Raw genomic sequence first — 20,610 nt, 5'->3', positions numbered from 1 at the left:
CACGTTGTTGCATAATCATCACCATCAACCAGCTCCAGAACTCTTTCATCTTGCAAAAACCCCTCTGTATCCATTAAACACCAATTCCACACTCCCTGCTCCTTCCAGCCCCTGACAACCACCATTCTACTTTCTTTCTCTGTGGATCTGATGACTCTAGGTGTCTCATACAAGAAGAATCATACAATCTTTTGTGACTGGTGTATTTCACTTAGCACAGTGTCCTCAAGGTTCATTTGCGTGGTAACATGCATCAGAATTTCTTCCCTTTGAATGGCTGAGTAACATCCCATTGTACATATATACTACATGCATTTTACATTTTATATTCTTCCTTAATCTGCAAAATCCTATACCATGGAGACTATTGTCCTCATTTTCCAAGTGAGGAAATTGAGATGTAGAAGGGAATTGGCCTCCCCTACAGGAAGGACAGCCCTAGAACCCAGGTCCCACCTGTTTCTCTCCTCATCTCTTACTGTATGACAAGGCTGTCAGGTACAGGTCTCATGCTCACCCATGACCGAGGTTCTCAGACAGCCCATGGTGGGAGTTCTGCCCCATGTCCCTTCCACATGCAGGTCACCAAAGCTAGACTTTGTTGTGTAGACGCAGACTGAGACAGGGACTAAAACCCTACGTAGACCTCCATGGACAGACAGGGAGATTCCTTGGCTGTAGGTAAGGAAGGGGCTTGTTAGTTGGAGTCATTGGCTCTGGCAGAAGGTAGTAAGACCTGGCTCCTCCCTTAGGGATGGGATGCTCAAATAGAGGTGGGATTTCTGGCATGGAATAGCAGAAGAAAGAGTGTTTAGTACCATTGGAGTGGGAGGTTCCCTAGGCATTTGCCAGACAGGCTAGCAGCATGCTCAGCTGCATTCCTCTGAGGCAAACTGTTCCAGATGGAACTTCAAAGGTGGGTGGGAGGAGGAGGAGGGAAACACATTAGGGCAGAGTTCCATAGCCAAACCTGGCATAGCTAAGTGCCGGCATGTATGAGGGTGGACTCAGGTATGAACTACATGTCGGAAAGTGCAATGCCTTGTGCAGGGTCATGCCCAAGTCTACAGAAGGGGAGGGGAGTCCCACACCATCTCAGCCACAGGGCAAGGACTCTGTGTCTACTCCCACCCCCATCCTGGGCCCTGTGGAAGGAAGGCATCAAGAGGACAGATCACATCACGTTAGAACCTGGCCTGGCCTGGCTTGTGGCATCTTTCGGCATGGCTCACCCTGGTGTAGGTTGACACAGAAGCCCTCTGGATGTTGCCTGGTGCCTCATTAATGGCACTGTCAAGCTCATTAAGTTGATCTTTCTCCTCTTCTTAGTCTCCAGCTCTGAGCTGTCGCTTCGGTCACTTCCAGCCTGGGGCTGGGTTAACCCTCAGTGGATGGTTCCAGCATGGAGGATTCTGTGGAGGTTGGGTTGCAATCAGTCCCATGACACAGATTCAGAAAGACTGACCAGCACTCTTGGAGGGGGTAGATTAGTTTGCTAGGGCTACTGTTACAAAGTACCACAAACTCCAACAACAGAATATTCTCTCACAGTTCTGGAGGTTAGAAGTCCAAGATCAAGGTGTCAGCAGTCTTGGCTCCTTCTGAGAGCTGTGAGGGAGAATCTGTTCCAGGCCCTTCCCCAGCTCCTGGTGGGTTGCTGGCAATCTGGCGTTCCTTGGCTTGTGGAAGCATCTCCCCCATCTCTGCCTTCATCTTCATGTGCTGTTCTCTGATGTGTGTGGCTGTGTCCAAATTTCCCCTTTTCACAAGGAGTTCATCTTATCGGATTAGGACCTACCCTAAGGACCTCACTCTAACCTGATTACCTCTGTAAGGACCCTGCCTCAAGAAAAACCACATAGAGGCTAAGACTCCGACCTATTTTTTTCTGGAGAACAGAATTCAACCCACAATAGGGGACAATTTTTTGCCTTTCACTACCCCCACTTCCAAATACCATGTGTCTTTGGGAAATCCCTAAGCCTTTCATCCAGAATGGCATGAACTAAGCTCAGAAATGACTTCCTAATAGGACATGGTGATAGACATGTCCAGGGCTGGGGGGAGAGAAGACAGAGGAAGAGGAGGAAATAGAGAAGCAGGGGGCATTGTGGGAAAAAATCACATCCTCATTTATTTTCAGGACAATGCTAATAAGAAAGGAAATCTCTCTAAGGATTGGGGTTGAATCTCTCAGCTGGACCCAAGCCAAAGCCTTGGCCAAGGGATATGATTTAAATTAAAGAACCTTTCTTCTCACAAAGTGTTGACTGAAAGAAGTCACACATAAAAGAGACCCTGCCATATAATTCCATTTACATGAAAGCAAAGACTAGACAAAAGATATCTATGGTGACAGAGGTCAGAAGTGGTCATCTTTGGGAGGAACTGGTTGGAAGGGGACACAGGGAGTCTCTAGGGTACCTTGTTCCAGGTGGGTGACACCACTGAGCTTTATATTTCAGATGATCTCACGTTACTATACATTATGCTATAGACGAATAAGTAAATTAACCCATTCCTTACTTTTCTGCTCTCCAGTGATCACCCCAGGCCACTCTGTCAGCTGTTCCCATAGTCTTTGTGTTTGCAGATGCTCACAAATGTGAAATGATGCAAACATCCAGCATTGTGTCCAGCACACAATAGATACTCACAAAATGCCAGTTCACACCACGCTCCCATGCACTTCATGATCTGAGGATAGGGCAGGGGCGGTGTCTGGAGATCTGGCCTCCCTCCTCGCCTCCCATTCATGGAGTGTGGCTCTAGGCCCTGGAGTGGAAGGCATTTGAGCCTTGGCGGTAGACTAGTGCAAAATTATGTCCCCTACCCCCAGGAACAGAACACAGTCCAGCAGAAACCCCAAATCATAATTAAAAGATGCCCTGCAACTCTCTCAGCAGCATAAATTTTGAAGATGAAAGTAAATGATTAAAATAATTAAGCACTTCAAGCTGACATGCTGGAGCAGAATCTTGCCAGTGGACGTTTGTCAGTAATTAGCTAATTAATCCTGGCGCAGATTATAAGCCATAACAAACCAGTCAGGCTGAACGGTGCCGGCTGCTCAGAATTAGATTTTTTAAAGAGAGGGGAAGGGTTTGGGGGGGGGGGGGCGGGGTGTGGTGAGGATTGGATGGATAAGTGGGAAGGAGGAAAAATAAGAAAAAGACACAGCATTTGTGGCCACCTGTCCTTGCCTGAGCTGATAGTGTGGGCCAAGCCTCAAGGGGCCTTCTTGGAGAGTTCTGAGCCTGCATCCAGGCCAGACGGAGCCCTTGCTGGGACTTCTAGCAGAATGGATGCTGGGAAGGGCAGGGAGTGCTCTGGGCCCAAACCAGAAGGAACAGTGGGAAGAAGTGCAGGTAGGGGTTGATGTCCACCTCAGGTGGGTACACACTCATCGTTTTAGTCAGCAAGGGACTTTAACAGGGACAAGGGGTCCATTTCTGTGAGGGAAAAAAATGACAAGATCCAAGCGGGAATCAGAGCCCAGCCAAGCAATCTGGGATCAGGATAAGCTGTAGGCTAAAAATATAATGTGCGCCACAAATGTAATTAAATAAAATAAAAAGAAACAGATGGAATTAATTTTAATAATGTACTTTATTTAACCCAATATAGCCCAAGGCTATCTCTTCAGCATATATTAATAACAAATCTTTTTTCAGGCGATATTTTACTTTTGGGGGGGGGCATTATATCTTTAAATTCTGTCATGTGTTTTACACTTGCAGCTCACCTCAGTTCAGACTAGTCATATTTCAAGTGCTCAGTCAGCTGCACGTGGCTGGGGCTCCGGTACTGGATGACAGCTGTAGACGTAAAATGAAGCCAGGAAGTGGGATCCCAAGCCCTGGGACGGTCTGCAGCAGGATGGAGGCAAACCAGAGGGACATGACCTCCTCATTGTCTGTCTTTCTCTCCTTGGCACTTCCCCCTAGCTGCTCCTGTTGGCTATTTCCAGCCACATCAGCCTCAGGGTCAAGGGTCTCCAGGATGAAGGGTCTGGAAAGTACAGAGGAGAGTACAGAGGGGCTGGATTTCGGCCCTGGTGCACACACGCGGAACAGGGCAATGCTGCTGCTGCACACAGAGCGGCGCCCTGCTGTCCTGGGGCGCCCGTGTGTCTATGCACTGAGTGTTCCGGAGGCGCTCCAGCACAGGAGCCCTGGCCTTCAGAGAGCTCCCTGCAGCTGCAGCCATTGGTTGAAGCTCAGATTCCTTCACAATAATCACACAAGTGATGGCACATTTCTCTGTAGCAGAATGTTCTGTAAAGACCGTCAAATGGAATCTGTCTCTTGGGTAATAATCAAGATCTTTATTCCTCAGTTTTTTTTTTATTGTGGTAAAATACACATGACATGAAATGACCATTTTAACCATTTTAAAGCCACATGTACAGTTCAGTGGTACTAAGTACACTCACATTGTTGTGCAACCATCACTGCCATCCCCTTCGGAACTTTTTCATCTTGCCAAACTGAAAAACTCCGTACTCATCAGCTAATGACTCTCCATTTCCCCCACCGCTGGCCACCACCATTTTACTTTCTGTCTCCAGGGATCTGACTGATCTGGCTATTTTACATATACAAAATCATACAGACTTTGTCTTTTTGTGACTGGCTTATTTCATTTGGCATAATGTTCTTAATTCATTCATGTTGTAACATGTCAGAATTTCCTTCCTTTTTCAGGTTGAATAATGTCCCATTGTATGTGTGTACCACATTCTGCTTATCCATTCATTGTCCGTGGACACCTGAATTGTTTTCACGGTTTAGTTGTTGTGATAGCTAATCAGTACCTTTTTGAGGCAGTGACCTACGGCTTCCTGTCAGAGACCAGTCCATTTTCCACCACCGTCTTGGCTGAGGCTCTGTGTAGATGTGAACTGAATCTCTTAGAACCCAGATCAAAGCCCTGGTAAGAGTGAGGGAGTAAAAGGACACAGCCTCTGGACCAGGGGCACAGACCCATGGGTGCAGCCACGTCACTGCCCCCACCGCCTGGAAAGGAGGTCTGGAGAGAGGACAGGAGGCAAAATTCTGACACAGTCAGAATGGAGGGCAACAGAGGCCACTTTAACTCCTAAACTTACCGCCAAAGAAACACAACACTCTTTCTCCTGTTCCCCAAACCTCACCTTTATTTAGGCAAATATGTGTTGCCTGCCTGTAGGAAGAAGGAGGAACGGTCTCTTGTTGTACACTGAAAGATTCACATTGACTGTGCGTCTTAGCCAAGCTCTGTGCCTGCAATAGAATAAAGTAGCATTGCTTACGGCCAAGGGATATATGCACAGAGAATCCTGTGGTGGCTCAGAGCTCAGGAACATCCCAAGGAGCTCAGTTGGTCAGGGAGGGCTTCAAGGAGGAAGTAAGCTTGAGCTGTACCTTGGAGATGGGTAGAAATCAGAGAGCAGAGAGGAGGAAGGAGGGCACTTTGATAAGGTAATGTAACATAGACCCTCTCATTCACACAGTTCTTTAGAGCTTCCCAAATAAGTTCACGTGTATAATCTCATTTCACCCTCATTGGGCTGTAGGGCCCCAGAGATGCCGTCTTATTTGAGAGGCAGTATAGCATAGTAATTAAGAGTGAAGTCTTGGATTTCTGGTTCAATGTGGCAGATGGAATGCATGAATTTATATCTTCTCTCTCAACAAACCTCACTAAAATAAAAGTAAAAGAATATAAAAGAGGCAATAGTGGACCACAGATGTCAGCACATTTTTAGAACACGTCAAGTGAATGAAGGAGTTGGCAGAGCTGGGATAGCTGCCTACCAAGTGCTACAGCAAAGGATGCCAAAGAGCAGCCAGCCAAATGGAGACCCAGGGCCAGGGAAAGAACAGATATTGGAGGCAGCAGTTACTGCAGAACGTGGGAGCAAAGCATGGGGCAAAGAGCAAGGTTAAAACTCTGCATGAGAAGCAGGTCCCTTCCCTATCACACACAGACAGCTGGTTATATCTTCATTACCTTGGCAGGGACTGGAGGTTTCATTCCATTGAGAAAGTGAACCAGAAGGTCTCCAGCCAGGAATATGGGGCCCAGTGGAAATCAGGGTAGAATGTCATAATGAAAGGAGGGGCATTGAGAGAAAGTCTGATCAGGAGATTATGGGACCTGTGAGACATGGTTTGTAGAGTGAATACCCACCGCCTGAGGAGGAGACTGGGTTCTTCACTGGTGCAACTGAGCAGAGAAAATATTTTTAGATATTGGGAGAGCTATCAGATAAACTGGAGAGGACAGATTCACAGAAATAATAGAATAAGATTAAGTTCCCAAAGGTGTGATGAATATAATAAATGGAAATAGGCAGGTCCCAAATCCCATTAACATAAAGTTTTAGATAATCAAAGGTACAGATAAAAAATCTTTTTCCATGTAGCAAGGACAGGATACACACAAAGGGTAACCAAGAATCAGGAATAGCAAAGGACTCTCTACAGCTATACTAAAGCAATACCTTCAAAATTCTAAAATATAAAAATTTTTCTGAGATTTCAAAAATATTACTTCTCATATATTCTCTCTCAGGAACTTACTAGAGGATGTGTGCCATCAAAAGGAAGAATTAGCCCTGGCTGGTGTGGCTCAGTGGGTTGAGCACTGGTCTACGAACCAAAGGGTTGCTGGTTCGATTCTCAGCCAGTGTAAATACCTGGGTTGCGGGCCAGGTCCCCAGTCGGGAGCATGCAAGAGGCAACCACACATTGATATTTCTCCCTCCCTTCCCCTGTCTCTATAAATAAATAAATAAATAAAAAAAATATTTTTTTTAAACTTCAAACTTTTTAAAAAGATTTTATTTATTTATTTTTAGAGAGGGAAGGGAGGGATATATATATATATATATATATATATAGAGAGAGAGAGAGAGAGAGAGAGAGAGAGAGAGAGAGAGAGAAAGAGAGACATCAATGTGGGGTTGCTGGGGGTCATGGCCTGCAACCCAGGCATGTACCCTGACTGGGAATCGAACCTGTGACACTTTGGTTCACAGCCCACACTCAATCCACTGAGCTACACCAGCCAGGAATAAATAAAATCTTTTTAAAAGGAAATTAAATACAATATTAGTTTCAGCAGTGACCATGTGTGCAAAATCAATAACAGTAAAAGATAAATATCAATTTAATAAAAAATTGTGATACAATTACAACAGAAGGATGCAGGGGGGAGAGGTCTGGGCATGGAGTGCCATAGAATATTAAATTATCACCTTTCATAATAGATTAAGAACTAGCATAAAGGCATATTATTCAGAGGTAAATACCAGCAGACACAGCTAAAATGATAAGCAGTTGCCATGGGAAGTGAGACTTGGGGATGGGGTATAGACTATTGTCTTTTTTGACAAAATTTATAGCACTAGTTGACTTTTTAAGACCAGGTATGTGTATTAATATAGAAAAGAAACAGAAATGGGATATTATTCAGCCTTTCAAAAAGAAGAAAATTCAGACAATGCTGCAATATGGATGAACCTTGAAGACATTATCCCGAGTGAAATAAGCCAGGAATAAAACAAACAAATTCCACTTGTATAATTCCACTTGTACGAGGTGCTGGAGTAGTCGGATTAGAGAGACAGAAAGGAAAACAGTGGCTGCCAGGGGCTGGGGGAAGGGGAGAATGGGGTGTTATTGTTTAATGGGGACTGAATTTTAGTTTTGCAGGATGAAAAGAGCTCTAGGGATGGATGGTAGTGATGGTTACTAACAATGTGAATGAACTTAATACTACTAAACTGCATACTAAAAATAAATAGTTTAAAATTGATTAATATGGTAAATTTTATGTTATATGCATGTCACCAAAATTTAAATTTTTAAAATTAAAAAAGAATGCAGCCTGTAATTAGATTTCCAGAAGATTAAATGTGGGGTTAGAATGTAGACATTAAATGTAAACTCCAAGAGGGCAGGGAGTTTTTCTGTCTGCTCACCATCATATCCCCGAAGCCTAGTATAGTAGTGAGTCAACAAACATAGTAAGCACTCAATAAATGCTATCTGCTATTATTCTTTGTATACATCTTCTGGGTGCATTCCTTCATGCTGGGACATCAGCATTGCTTGTCACTGTGCATATGCACATGTGCACACACATGCACACAAGTACGCAGGTAAACCTCAGGGCATACTCCTGCAAGTGCTTGCTGAATGTATTAAAAATTATTTTGAAAGTTAAGCATTACCACTCCATTTTTCCGATAAAGAAAGTGAGGCCATTTGGATGCAAGTCTGATCTTTTTCCCTCAGCAGCTAACAGCTGAAGTGTTGTAGAAGCACAGAGCTGAGAACTCACCTCGACTTAATAGGAATAACAAATGGACCTGCTTGCCTGGAAAAGATTTGTGCAGAGGAGGAGTGGGTGATGACTTAGAAATGTGCATGCTTGTCAGATGGTGGGAGAGCACCTTCAATGTAAGGTGAAGGGAACTGGAAATTATTCAAAAGCAATGTAGAGCACTGAGAGTCTTCATATGAAACAGGAAGCTTCATGTGGCAGAGAACGCAGAGTATACTGGAGTGGGAGGCTGTGGCATTCTCCTAGGAGGCTGCCACAATGAAATGATCATTTTCTAAACTGGCGTAATGGAGGCAGTGGCAGTAATACTAAAAAATCAATGAAGTTTATAAACCTCTAGTCAGACGGATCAGAAAAAAATAGAGAGAGAAGATACACATTACCAATATCAATATCAGGAACCAGAGAGGAATTATAACTACAGATTCTGCAAAAATTAAAAGAATACTAAGGGAATACCATGAACAACTTTACACCAATAAATTTGATAACTTGGATAAAAATACAATTTCCTCGAGTTGCTCAGGAGAGATAGGTAACTTGAATGGCCCTACATTTGATAAAGAAATCACATCTTGCTTTTAGGTAAAGGGGATGCACCTACAAATTCCCATTGCTAATTTCACCAAGTCTTGGCATTCAGTACCACCAAAGGCCCCATCTCACTCATCTGGTTCATCCAAAGAGTAGGTTAGGCTAGTTTAAAGTAGGCTCTCATGTCTTCTAGTCAGAAGAATCTTGACTAATCCAGGGTCTTAAAGAAAACTAAGACAGACAGTGGTGTCTGTCCATGGTGCTGACTCGGAGCCCCCACTCACTGCTTCAGCATGGAGTCAGGGCCACCGAACGCAGCCTCAACCCGCGCACCGGGTACCCTGTGGACTCTGTCCATGGTCCTGACAACAATCCTCTACCACTAAAGCCCTACTAGGGTCGCTGTCAGTTTATAACTTTTAGTCACACTGTCCAGATTGGGGAACTCAAGAAGGCTCTCTCATTTGGCTGTAACATCAGATGGTCTCACAGTGTCCAACTTAAGAGAAAAAACTAACTGAGGAATCCTGCCATGACTATGAAGACTATGTATAATATGGGTAATGGAAGAGATCGCAGCTGGACAGGCACAAGAATGCCCAGGGCATCCCAGATACCATGTGACAAGCTTAGGAAAGAAACTCTAAGTCCAGATGAACCTTGTGGATTTGATGAATCTGAACCTGTCTTGTTCCCTTGCTGAAAATGGACATTTCACTCTCCCAAAGGCAATCCAATACTGGAGCTGAGCTTCCTTGGAAGCAGAACTTCTCCATGTCAGCAAGAGCCTCAGTGGCTCTTGCTGTCACTTGCACTTCACACTCAAAGAATAAAAGATAAATAGAAGTGGGATCAACCTAGGAAGGCTCCCCAGAGTTTGGGTTCCTCTTGAGGAGAGTGGAGAGTCAATTTCCAACTAACATTTTTAGTTTTTACTGTGTGCCAGGGACTGCAAAAATACTTTTACACATGCTTCCTTATTTAATCCAAACAATCCAGTGAGAACACTATTTTTAATTCCGTGTGTATTAATCAGGTTTCTCCAGAGAACAGAACCAATAGGATATATATAGAGACATACATAAGAGGAGACTTTTTATAGTATTTGGCTCATGTGGTTTTGGAGGCTGAGAAGTACCACAACATGCCATCTGCAAACTAGAGAACCAGGAAACTGGTGGTGTAATTCAGCCTGAGTCTGAAGACCTGAGAACAAGAAGCTCTGAAGTCCTAGAGAAGGAGAAAAATGAATGTCCCAGCTCAAGAAGAGAGAGGGGGAACTCACCCTTCCTCTGCCTTTTGTTCTATTTGAACCCATCAACAGATTGAGTGATGCCCACCCACACTGGTGAAGGTGGATCATTTTTACTCAGTCTAATGATTCATGTGCTAATCTCTTCCTGAAACACCCCTACAGACACACGCAGATATGTTTTACCAGATATCTGGGTATCCCTTAGCCCTGTCAAGTTGACACGTAAAATTAACCATCACACATACATGTAAGGAAACTGGAGCCCAGAGGAGCAAATGATTTGCCAAATGCCACATAGGCAAAATGGGGCAGAGCTCTTTTTTTTTTTTCATTGCATGCTATAAACTCCAAGCTAAACCCTGTATCTACTTAGTCACACTGGACTCTGCAAGCAGGCAGTGCCTCTTGGCGAGGCCATATTTCCTCTACCACCTGCACCTAGCATGGTTGAATGAAGGTACCCACTATACCCTCCTCTCTTGGTCAGGAGCAGCTAGAGGAGTTTTGAGGTCCATTAGGCCTGGAAGTTGGAGGAGGTTTGGAGACTTCAGCTGGTAGGGAGAGGGAGAAAACCTCTGTGGAGGAAGGAAGCTGGTGGGGATGGGGGTGGGAGAGGACTGGCTCCCTGCTGCTCCCACAATGATTCTCACCTACCAATCGATGGCTGGGGACTCGTGGCAAGTGCTAATCAGCTCCATTGGCACGCGCAGGCTGGGGCTACAGTCTATTTTCACATGAAATGGCAGATCGATTCCTCATTCTCTATAGTCCCAAGCCACCCTCCTCTTTGAAAGGCTGAGAAGCTGGTTAACTCTGCACCTCCAGCCACCTGCAAGCTCTGGCCTTCTCTATATTCTCCCAGATACAATCTTGCTTCCCAAACCATTGCCAGGCAGAGCAGTACAGTGGAAGTCTGGGCTGGGCTCCAGTCTCAGATCAGCATATAGCTTTGTGAACTTGGACAAGACACGTCATCTCTTCTAACCTCTATTTTATCATTTGTGTAATGGGGATAAAAATTGCAGCTGTTCAGGGTCTCTGCGAGGATTCCAATTATACCTAGGAAATGTAAAGCTCGGAAATGCTGCCGAATATAGTTAACATAAAGCAGAGACCACTGCTCCTAGAAGAATGGGTTCTTTTTCCAAATCTGGACCTCCCCTTTTACCTCAAACCCTATCCTTGAGGTCTGACAATTCTGGGAGGGAAGTTCTGTTGACATAGGCCTAGGAGAGATTTTCTCCTCTCTCTTGTTATAGTAAGTAGCCAAAACAATTGGAGTCCTTGGTCTTCTGACATGATCAGACTTTTTGATGAAGGCCTCTGGGTTCTGAAAACTGAGCTTAGAAGCAGCAGGAGTCAGGCAGGCAGGAGCTGGGCTCTGCCAAGCTAGGTGCAGTGCCTGGGGAAAGGGTGTTTCTAGGGCCCTGGGTAAATTTCTGGGCTTATTTCCTACTTTGAAAAATGAAATTTTGCCCATGTTGACAGATACTTGTACTCATCAGTTTTGTTTAATTTCGGGAAAGGGGACCATGTTCTAGAGATGCCCTTCCTATGCTTCCAAAGGATACCCTCTTCCAAAAGGAGGAGTCCCCGTATCCTTCAGTCCTCCCCCTGGTCACAGATGATTAGGCAGAGGTAGGGAACATTTGTCTTAAGCTGGCCCAGTCAGACATTTTCTAACTTCGTGTGCATCGGGGCAGCGATGACAGTGTATGAATAGTGCACGTGGGAACAGAGGAAGCCAGTGTGGTGAGAGGAAAGTGGAGCAGTCACGCAGAAAAACGTAGAGGGGAAAAATGGGGCCCTAAGAGGCAGCAGTGGGGGAAGCTGCTGCCTGATGATTTTCCAGTTCCCGAACATACTGACTGCAGTTGCTGAGTGGGGTTCAGTGAGATTCTCCTGTGTTCTTCCAATATAACGATCCTTTATCAAAGTGGCTTGGGTGCATTTCTGGTCCTTGCTGCCAAATAACCATCTACCTAGAACAGACCTCAAGTGCAGAACTGCTACTTTAACATTTTTAAAAAACAAAACACCTAGTGGTAATATTGACATGCTAAGTGGGACAATTACCAAACACTGAATTAGAAGCTGTTTGGTGATGGGACAGACCTTTCAAAGTGTTTCTGAATTAGCATCTACATACGGCCCATACCCTTGAGGTAGAATAACACTCATTCATTCATTCAAAAAACACTCAGTAAATATCAAGTAATACTATGTCCCAGGTACCATATTCTGTACAAGGATCCAAAGGAGCAATACAAACAAAGTCTCTGCTATATGAGGTTTGCGTTCTGTTGGGCTAGCTTCTTCTCATGTATAAAGTGGACATAATAGTAGTATTAAATAATTAAAACACATTCGATTTAAACACATTAATCAAACAATTTAAACACATAAATAAGACCTGATATATCTTAGGAGATGTTATACACTCTCTTTATCTATTAATTAATGTTTAATTACTACATCATTCTTACGAGGCAGACTATTATTATCTCTGTTTTACAGATTAGAAAATTGAAGCACAATGAAATTAAGTAACCTGCTCAAGGTTACACAGTTGTTAAGGGTAGAGCTGGAACTTGAACCCAGTCTGCCTGGTGCCAAGAATAGCTTCCTAAGTCAGGTATTAATCTGTATCAGTTACTCGGTCTCATTGGGGTCCATTTCCCCAGGTGAGGAGGGCCACATCTTAACAGTCACTAAGAATAAAAATCCTTGCCCTGGCTGAGGGGCTCGGTTGGTTGGAGCATCGTCCAGCACACCAAAAAGTTGCAGATACAATTCCTGGTCAGGACACATACCTAGGTTGTGGGTTCAATCCCTGGGAGGGGTGCGTATAGAAGGCAACTGATGGATGTTTTTCACATCAATGTTTCCCTCTCTCTTTCTCTCTCTCTCTCCCTCTCTCTCTCTCTCTCTTTCTCTCTCTTTCTTCTTCTTCTTTTTCTCCTCTTCCTCCTCCTTCTTTTTTTTTCTCTTGGAAATCAATGAACATGTCTTTGGATGGGGGATTAAAAAAAGAATAAAAAGCTTCAGCAGCTACCTCTGGAGCTAGAGCAGTGCACAGAACTTGGACCCAAGGTACTGGAAAAGAACCCTGACCACTGCCTGGCCCACCTTGGGCTCCGCACAGCCATCTGAACACCATAGGCCTGCCACCCTGCTGAACTCTCCAGGGATATTCCTGGCAGGTCACTCACATGGATAGCTGCTTGGCAAATGCCTCAAACAGGGGGCCACCCAGCCCAGGGCCTGAATCTCCTGACTATTCTCTTGGCTCTTTCTTTTCCAGAGCATTCATAGTCAGCTACTCTGGTACAAGAGTTTTCTCACATCTGTGCACTCCTATCAGCTCCTCTCCTGATTGCATCATTTCCCACTGGATGATGCTAACAGCCCCCTCTCTCCCTTTAATTCTCCCACCTCACAATGGCTGCAACAGCTTTGCTAAAACACATTCCTGACTATGTCATGCTCTTGCTTGAAAAGCCATAGCTCCCTTTAAAATGTTACCATTAGGGGAGATTGTATGAAGGATATCTCAGGACTCTTAGCATTACTTTGCAATTTTTCTGTAAATCTAAAATTATTTCAAAATCAAAAGTTTCTTGTAAAAAAGTAATGGGTCACCAGCTCCTTACCCTGATACCCAAGATGCCCTGGCAAACCCCTGCTCCCTACTGCCTTCCCTCCATTCCTCGAGGATGCCATGGTATTGGAAACCTCGATACCACCCCATTGTATGGAGTGCTCTTCTTCACAGTTTTCCATCTTGTCAGCCTGATGAGTTCTCAGCCAGTTGTTTTATTTATCAAACATTTAGGTGGTACTATGTGTTATTGTGTATATAGTGCTAGTGCTATATTCTAAGCATTTTACAAATAATAATGCTTATGATTTTTATAACAACCCCATAAGGGAAGAACGATTAACCCATTTTATAGATGGGGGAACTGAGGCATCAAGAAGTTAAGTAACATGACCAAAACCACACAGAGTTGATATTCAAACCCAGGCAGGCACTCTGGAACCAGACTCCATGCTTTTAGCCAGTATACACTGCTGCCTTTTCAGGTTTTGGAATTCAGCTCAAATGTGTCACCTCCTCTGGAAGCTTCCTTGATGTCTTTCCCACATAGTTACTCTTTTTCTCAGTCTCAGATCCCATAGCTTTTTGTTCATTCATTCATTCATTATTCATGAAAACATATTAATTGAGCATTCACTATAGCCCATCGTTTTATAAGCATTGGGAATCTATCCATCTACAACAGTCTGTAAAATCTTATTTTAGAACTGTTTGCTGCTGCTCTCTCTCTGCCTGTGGACTACTCCTTGAAGGTGTTCAACTTTGTAACTCCTTCAGAATCTTGCACAGAACCTGGCATGCACTTTTTCCTCAGTAATTGTGTTTTGCAGAATTAAATAAACAGTTATCAAGAATGGTGATTACAGTAATGATAATGTAACCATGCAGATGAATCTGCTGTGCAACTGAGACAGTGTGGGCCAGGGGCCAGATACATCATCACAGTTGAGCCCCAGGCCAGGAGACTCCTGGAGAGATGACAAGTACCTTCTGTATGTAGACCAAGCCGTCGTTGTCACTGTGATTATTTCTGCTATTAGTGTTGGTGTTATGCTACAGTGTGGCAGGTGCCAGCAGAAAGCTGGCCCGCCACACTTCCTCATGGCAGGAAAAGCATCAGGGAAGCAAATGCTTTTAGAGGATGAGCAGCAAGGAGGGCCAGGCTGAGGATGGGCTTTCAGCCTGGAGTCTCAGCAGTCCAACATCAGTTCTGGTGGTTCAGTGAGGACACACTGGCGTTTCACTTCTGTCTGTAGGTGGATCAGAGAGTGGGGATATAGCACAGGAATGCTATGGAGCAGCAATCACCAGATCAAAGGGCCCTAGTCAAGAGGACTCATCAGCTTTTTTTTTTAAACCAAACCCTGAATGGGTAATGGGGTAATTAAGGGCGGGTTTCAGGTGGAAGTTGGATTTGGGGTGAGAACGGGAGGAGGACTGATCAGGCAGGGCTTAACATGGTCCTGAAATCCTTCTGGTCCCAGTCATTGGAAGGAGGTGCACCAGGTTTCTTGGTTCTGTGTGATCTTGAGAACCAGAAGTCAGATGGCACGAATGATATTTCTGATGTTTGTGTAGAACCCTCCTAAGTCCACCATGACTTTTCCTAAAGGACCCCAGAATCACCATCTTAAATCATCACAGGGTTCTTGGACCATGGAACTCTCTAAAAGTCATGAGGTCCATCAGCACGGTTCACCCATTTGTACTTGAATCTCACCCACCCCTTGGCTTATTTCCTTCCCTGCCTCTCCATTTGAGGTTTGATGGGCTGGCTGCCTTCCCTCTTCTACATTTTGGTTTGGTACCCAGTGTTCTGACTGGCCTAATGCCCCTCTGGTTCAACCTCTCCTGTACTGAACTTCCTTCTGGTACAGCCCTGGTACATCTACCTTCCACAGTGGTGTGTGGCTCTGATGGACAGTTCTAACTGGCCATTGATTGGCCCTTTGCACAACTATTAGTAATAATAACTATTAACTATTAATAATAATAATCTTGGAGGGAGACTAGCTTTAGACTCATCCATGGGAAAACTCTAGAAGACAAACTATCCCATTTTAAGTTAAGGGAATTGACCTTTTACCCTTTGTCAACCAGTTATTGGCTGGGGCTTGGAATAGGTACATAGCCTCCCAGGCAAGGATGCCTCCCATGTGGTTGAGAGAAATTCTTTGATGAAAGAAACAGTTATGAGTTACTGACCAATATTTATAGCAGCTGTTATAGGTATGTAAAAGGGATATGGGCAAGGCATCAACTGTATGCAATACATTAACATTCTTGAATATTTAGGGGTGAGCTTCTGATCTCCAGTTTAACACTGTCTCAACCATACTGTCTAAGCTCATGGGGTCTTGTGAGTGTGGGCTGTGCTGATGCTTCCATATCAACCTTGAGCTTGGGAGTCTTGGTGAAGCTGGTTGCCTCCCATATTATAGCTATGTTCCTTAGATATACTACAATCATTCTTCTTTAAGATCCTTTCAAACTCCCCAGGGCTCATGAGGGATTAGGATATGGTTCCTTATACTCACAAAACCAACCAAGAGAAATACAAAGGAAATCTCTCTTCTAAAAGTCCCTTTTGTAGATAAGGAAGTTGGGGCTTCATGAATTTTACACCAAGGTTGGAAAAGGTAGAGCTGGAGCCAGCGTTAAGTGTTGATTTGCAGGATTCTTCCTACATCAGGGGTCAGCAAACTATTGCCCATGGGCAAAATCCAGCTCTCCCTTTCTCCTTCACCAGCTGTTGTTCTATGAGAATGTAGCAGTGGTCACTCATTTATGTATTGGACACGATTGCTTTTTCACTACAATGGCATCATTGAGTAGTTGTCACAGATGCTGCATGGCCTGAAAAGCCAAAAATATGGCCCTTTACAGAAAAAGTTGGCTGTATCATGCTGTTACTGGACCCTCCACAGATATATTTTTTAAATTGTGAAACTAAATTATTTTAAGACTTTAAGTGGAAAAGGAATTCTCGTTGACTCCTAGTGAGATAATACAGGTTGGGTCTTGAAAACCCATTTTCTTCTTTATTAACAAGAAGTTAAGATAATCTCTGGTGTGACTTGGCTAGAGGGGATTTAAAAAAAAAACCTAAAGAAGAAGAGAGAACCAGCTTAAAAGATTGATTGTCAGATCCTTTTAAAAAAAGATTGTGGATCTTCCAATTCAGAATTCTGCAGCTTTTGTGAATGAATGAATGAATGAATATTGATATGTATGAAGGGAAAAAGGTCTGGAAGGATCGAGACATCTTGTGGGTAGTTCCCTTTGGTGGAAGGAGAGATATTTAACTCTTCACTTCTGTGTTATTCACGTGGGTGTGTGTATAGTATAAATATATACTATTTGCAATTAAAAAACATACACACAATGGCAGAGAAAGAGGAGGCGGGGGAGGGAGAGAGAGGGGAGGGAGAGGGAGAGGCAGGCTTGAGGGACTTCTTTCCCAGTGGTGTTTAAGAAAAGGATTTCTAAGATGATGGATGCATCTGTGTTCATAGTGGGATGGTTGACTTAATGACCTCCTTGCCCCTGGCATCCATCCTGTGATAGATGGGCTGTCCCACACTCCTCAGGGTCTATGTTCCTTCATGGGCAGAGAGCTGGAAGAAACATTCAGAATAGAGTAAGGACTGCAGATTTCTGCAGGAGCAAATGAATTGCACAGTTGCATTTGAGATATAATTGCAACTGTGTTGGAAGCCAGTAGGGCTAATACTGAATTGTGGATGTCAGAAACTAATCATGGAATATTTCAGCTTTTTCCAGAATGGCTTCCAGATATAAAGACATGGCTGTGCGTGTTCTTATTTAAAAAAAAATTAGTAATTCATGAGCATTGTAAAACATTCACATGATACAGATGTGTATAAGATTAAAAAAATGAAAGCCCTCCCTTTTAATCACTCTTACCAGAGGTAACAACTGCATATAATTTGAGGTTGGAACATCTGTAAATATATCTTTCCCATTAATAATCATATATACATGGGGTTTTTAAAATGGCATCGTGCTACACAAAGGAATGCATTTCCATTTTCACTTAATACATCTGGACTACGTGGACTATATATAGGTAGGCTTAGATTTATTTTACTCTTTTAATAGCTGCATAATATTCCACTGCATGAATGTGCAGTTTATATAACAATTTCTTCAGCTCAGGCTGGTGTGGCTTAATGGATTGAGTGCTGGCCTGTGAACCAAAGGTCGTTTGATTCCCAGTCAGGGCACATACCTAGGTTGTGGGCCAGGTCCCCAGTAGGGGGCGCCAGAGAGACAACCACACACTGATGTTTCTTTATCTCTTCCCTTCTGTCTAAAAATAAATAAATAAAATCATTTAAAAAACACAATTTATTCACTTATGGACATTTCATTTCATCCCTACCCCCCTGTTTTGCTGTTGCTGTACTGCAATGAGTATCTCTGCATATAAGTATTTGGGTGTTTCTGCATACATTTGTTTAGGCCACATATAAAAAGTTATGTACATTTATATTTTAACAGATATCCAATTGTCCTCTATAAAAAGTCTTTATAATCTTACCAATAATTTGTAATTCCTCAGTGTTTCTTATTTCTCATATTCTTATTTACCATTGAGGTTGCAGATCTTTTCATGTTTCTTGGCTACTTGTGTTGCTTCTTTTGTGAATTGCGATGTAAAAATTGTGTTATCTTTCCTCCATTGATTTGTAAGAATACCTTCTAAGTTACAGTTATGAACTATTTTATATATTGAAACACCTTCTCAATTTATACCTACGTTTGAACATTATAATACTTTCCTCCTATCTTTTCCTGGTTTTGGGTTCCCTGTCATGCTTAGAAACACATAATCTTTCCAAAGATTATCAAATTATACTTTCTCCTCCACCGTTTTTATGATTTGACTCAATCGTATTTTATTTTTATGAAACAATTTAACAGGTCTCCCATCAAGTTTCTTTTTCTCCAATCCCTAGGGAAGAGGTTTGGGGAGATACTTCAACGAGCAACAGCCACTAGGATCACACGCCTTTTTGGCATTCACGCGTGCTCAGCATTTTAAATATAGCACGTGATTTCATCTTCAAGAGAGTTTTAAGCGCTAGATTCATAGATAAACTGAGCATTGCCCTGGCTGGTGTGGCTCAGTGGATTGGGTGCCAGCCTGCGAGCCAAGGGGTCGCGGGTTTGATTCCAAGCCGGGCAGCATGCCTGGGCTGAAAGCTAAGTAGGTCCCCGATGAAGGGTATGCGAGAGACAACCTCACATTGATGTTTCTCTCCCTCTCCTTCTCCCTCCCTTCCCCTCTCTAAAAGTAAATAAATAAAATGTTTAAAAAAAAAAGAAAGAAAGAAAGGAAGGAACTGGGCATCACATAACAAGCCAAGCCTTTCAGAGGTGGCATTGCGACGACCCCAACGATTTGCCAGGAAGCGAGCGCCGAGTTTAACAGCCCAACCCCACGCCCACTTTCCAACGTCTCGCGACAGTTTACGTCATCCGGGAGCGCCGTGGCCGGGACAGTCGCGCGGACTGCGTAGAGCTGAACTGCGGTCGGTAGTGCTGTCTCACTGGTGGGGTAGTGAAGCCGTGGAGTTCCGCGCCCTGTCGAGCCTGCAGCAGCCGGCCTCCCGCCAGCATGGAGTACCTCATCGGCATCCAGGGCCCCGACTTTGTCCTTGTCGCCTCCGACAGGGTGGCTGCTACCAGTATTGTCCAGATGAAGGACGGTGAGGAAGCTGGGGTGGCCCTTCCCGGCCTGGGTGTAGGGACAGCCGGTAGAAACTTCGTGGGGACATGGGTGAATACCTGGGAGGTCCGGAAGGTGAAACCAAGCCTGCCCTGATCTGCACTTGCTTACTTTTTAGAATTAGGAGACTGGCAGACAAGCCTGGGGCCTTAACCTTCGGTCCTCCCAGGCCTCCTGGGTCAGTGCTCTGCCCTGGCCTTGGCTAAACGCGTTCTAGGCGAGAGTTGCCGAAGGGATTTCAGTTTTTAAGTGGTTAGGCACTTGCCAAGCGCCATGCTCCCTAGACCCAGAATCTCTGATGAATTTCCTGATGTCGCTCGCTACTAAGGAGGTTAGTTTGCTGGCAGCATAAGGTGGGATCCTGGGGAGAGTGAGACTGTGGAACTAGAGTTGGCATTCCCCTTCCGCTGCCTGTGTCCTCTTCCTTTGTCTCAGCTCTGATCCCCTATTTCCAGTTCTCCAGGGCATTGGCTGTCGCATTTTTCTTACATTTAGGCATTGGAGGAGTTTAGAAGCTAGAGCCTTGTCACTTAATTTGCTTTGTGACTTTGTATAAGTTATTTCACAGTGCCCCGATTTCCTCGTGTTACATCTGGGTGCATTTGAAATCTTGCTTCCTGGCAGTTGCGGTCAGTCTGGCTCAAATAAACTCGTAAAAATTGTCTAAAAACTGTTAAATCCCAAGCTTGTTGGGAGGATTAGTAAAAAAGTTTTGTGCAAATGCTTACCACAGTTAGAAATACTTATGTAATAATACCAAGCACTTATGTATTGTGTGTGATTTTAACCAACTTACATTAATCCATTTAAACTTTTAAAAAAATTGTTTAGTTACAGTTGTCCCAATCGCCCCCCGGCCCTGTTGCTCTGAGATAAGCGCTATTATATCATCACCTTACAAATGTTAGTTTTGAGGCACAGAGGTTGAAAAACTTGCCTACAGCTATAGGTGGCACAACCCAGTTGAACCTATGCAGTTTGACCCCGTATCTTTTGCCCATAACTACTGTATATACTGGCCCCCTGCAGTCCTGCCTGACCATAGGCATGTTACTGTTGAAAAGTATTATGCCTTGGTTCAGGTGATTTAACATTCACTTGACAAATAGATTTTGGCCACCTATGTGCCCT

At 44.0% G+C, this 20,610-nt stretch overlaps 1 protein-coding gene across 1 annotated transcript in view; it reads left to right on the top strand.

Moving 5' to 3' along the window:
- Positions 1-19,248: 19,248 nt before the first annotated feature.
- The window catches only part of PSMB2 (proteasome 20S subunit beta 2), a 34,273-nt gene continuing 32,911 nt past the window's right edge, over positions 19,249-20,610 (top strand). The window contains exon 1 of the mRNA XM_028513463.2: positions 19,249-19,459. Coding sequence (XP_028369264.1) covers positions 19,369-19,459 — 91 coding nt within the window. The 5' untranslated portion in view covers positions 19,249-19,368. The remainder of the gene's footprint in view (positions 19,460-20,610) is intronic.

Source organism: Phyllostomus discolor, chromosome 5 (assembly GCF_004126475.2).
Source record: "Phyllostomus discolor isolate MPI-MPIP mPhyDis1 chromosome 5, mPhyDis1.pri.v3, whole genome shotgun sequence".
NCBI lineage: Eukaryota > Metazoa > Chordata > Mammalia > Chiroptera > Phyllostomidae > Phyllostomus > Phyllostomus discolor.
The sequence above is the reverse complement of the archived record's forward strand: the minus strand, read 5'-3'. Positions and strand labels throughout refer to the sequence as shown.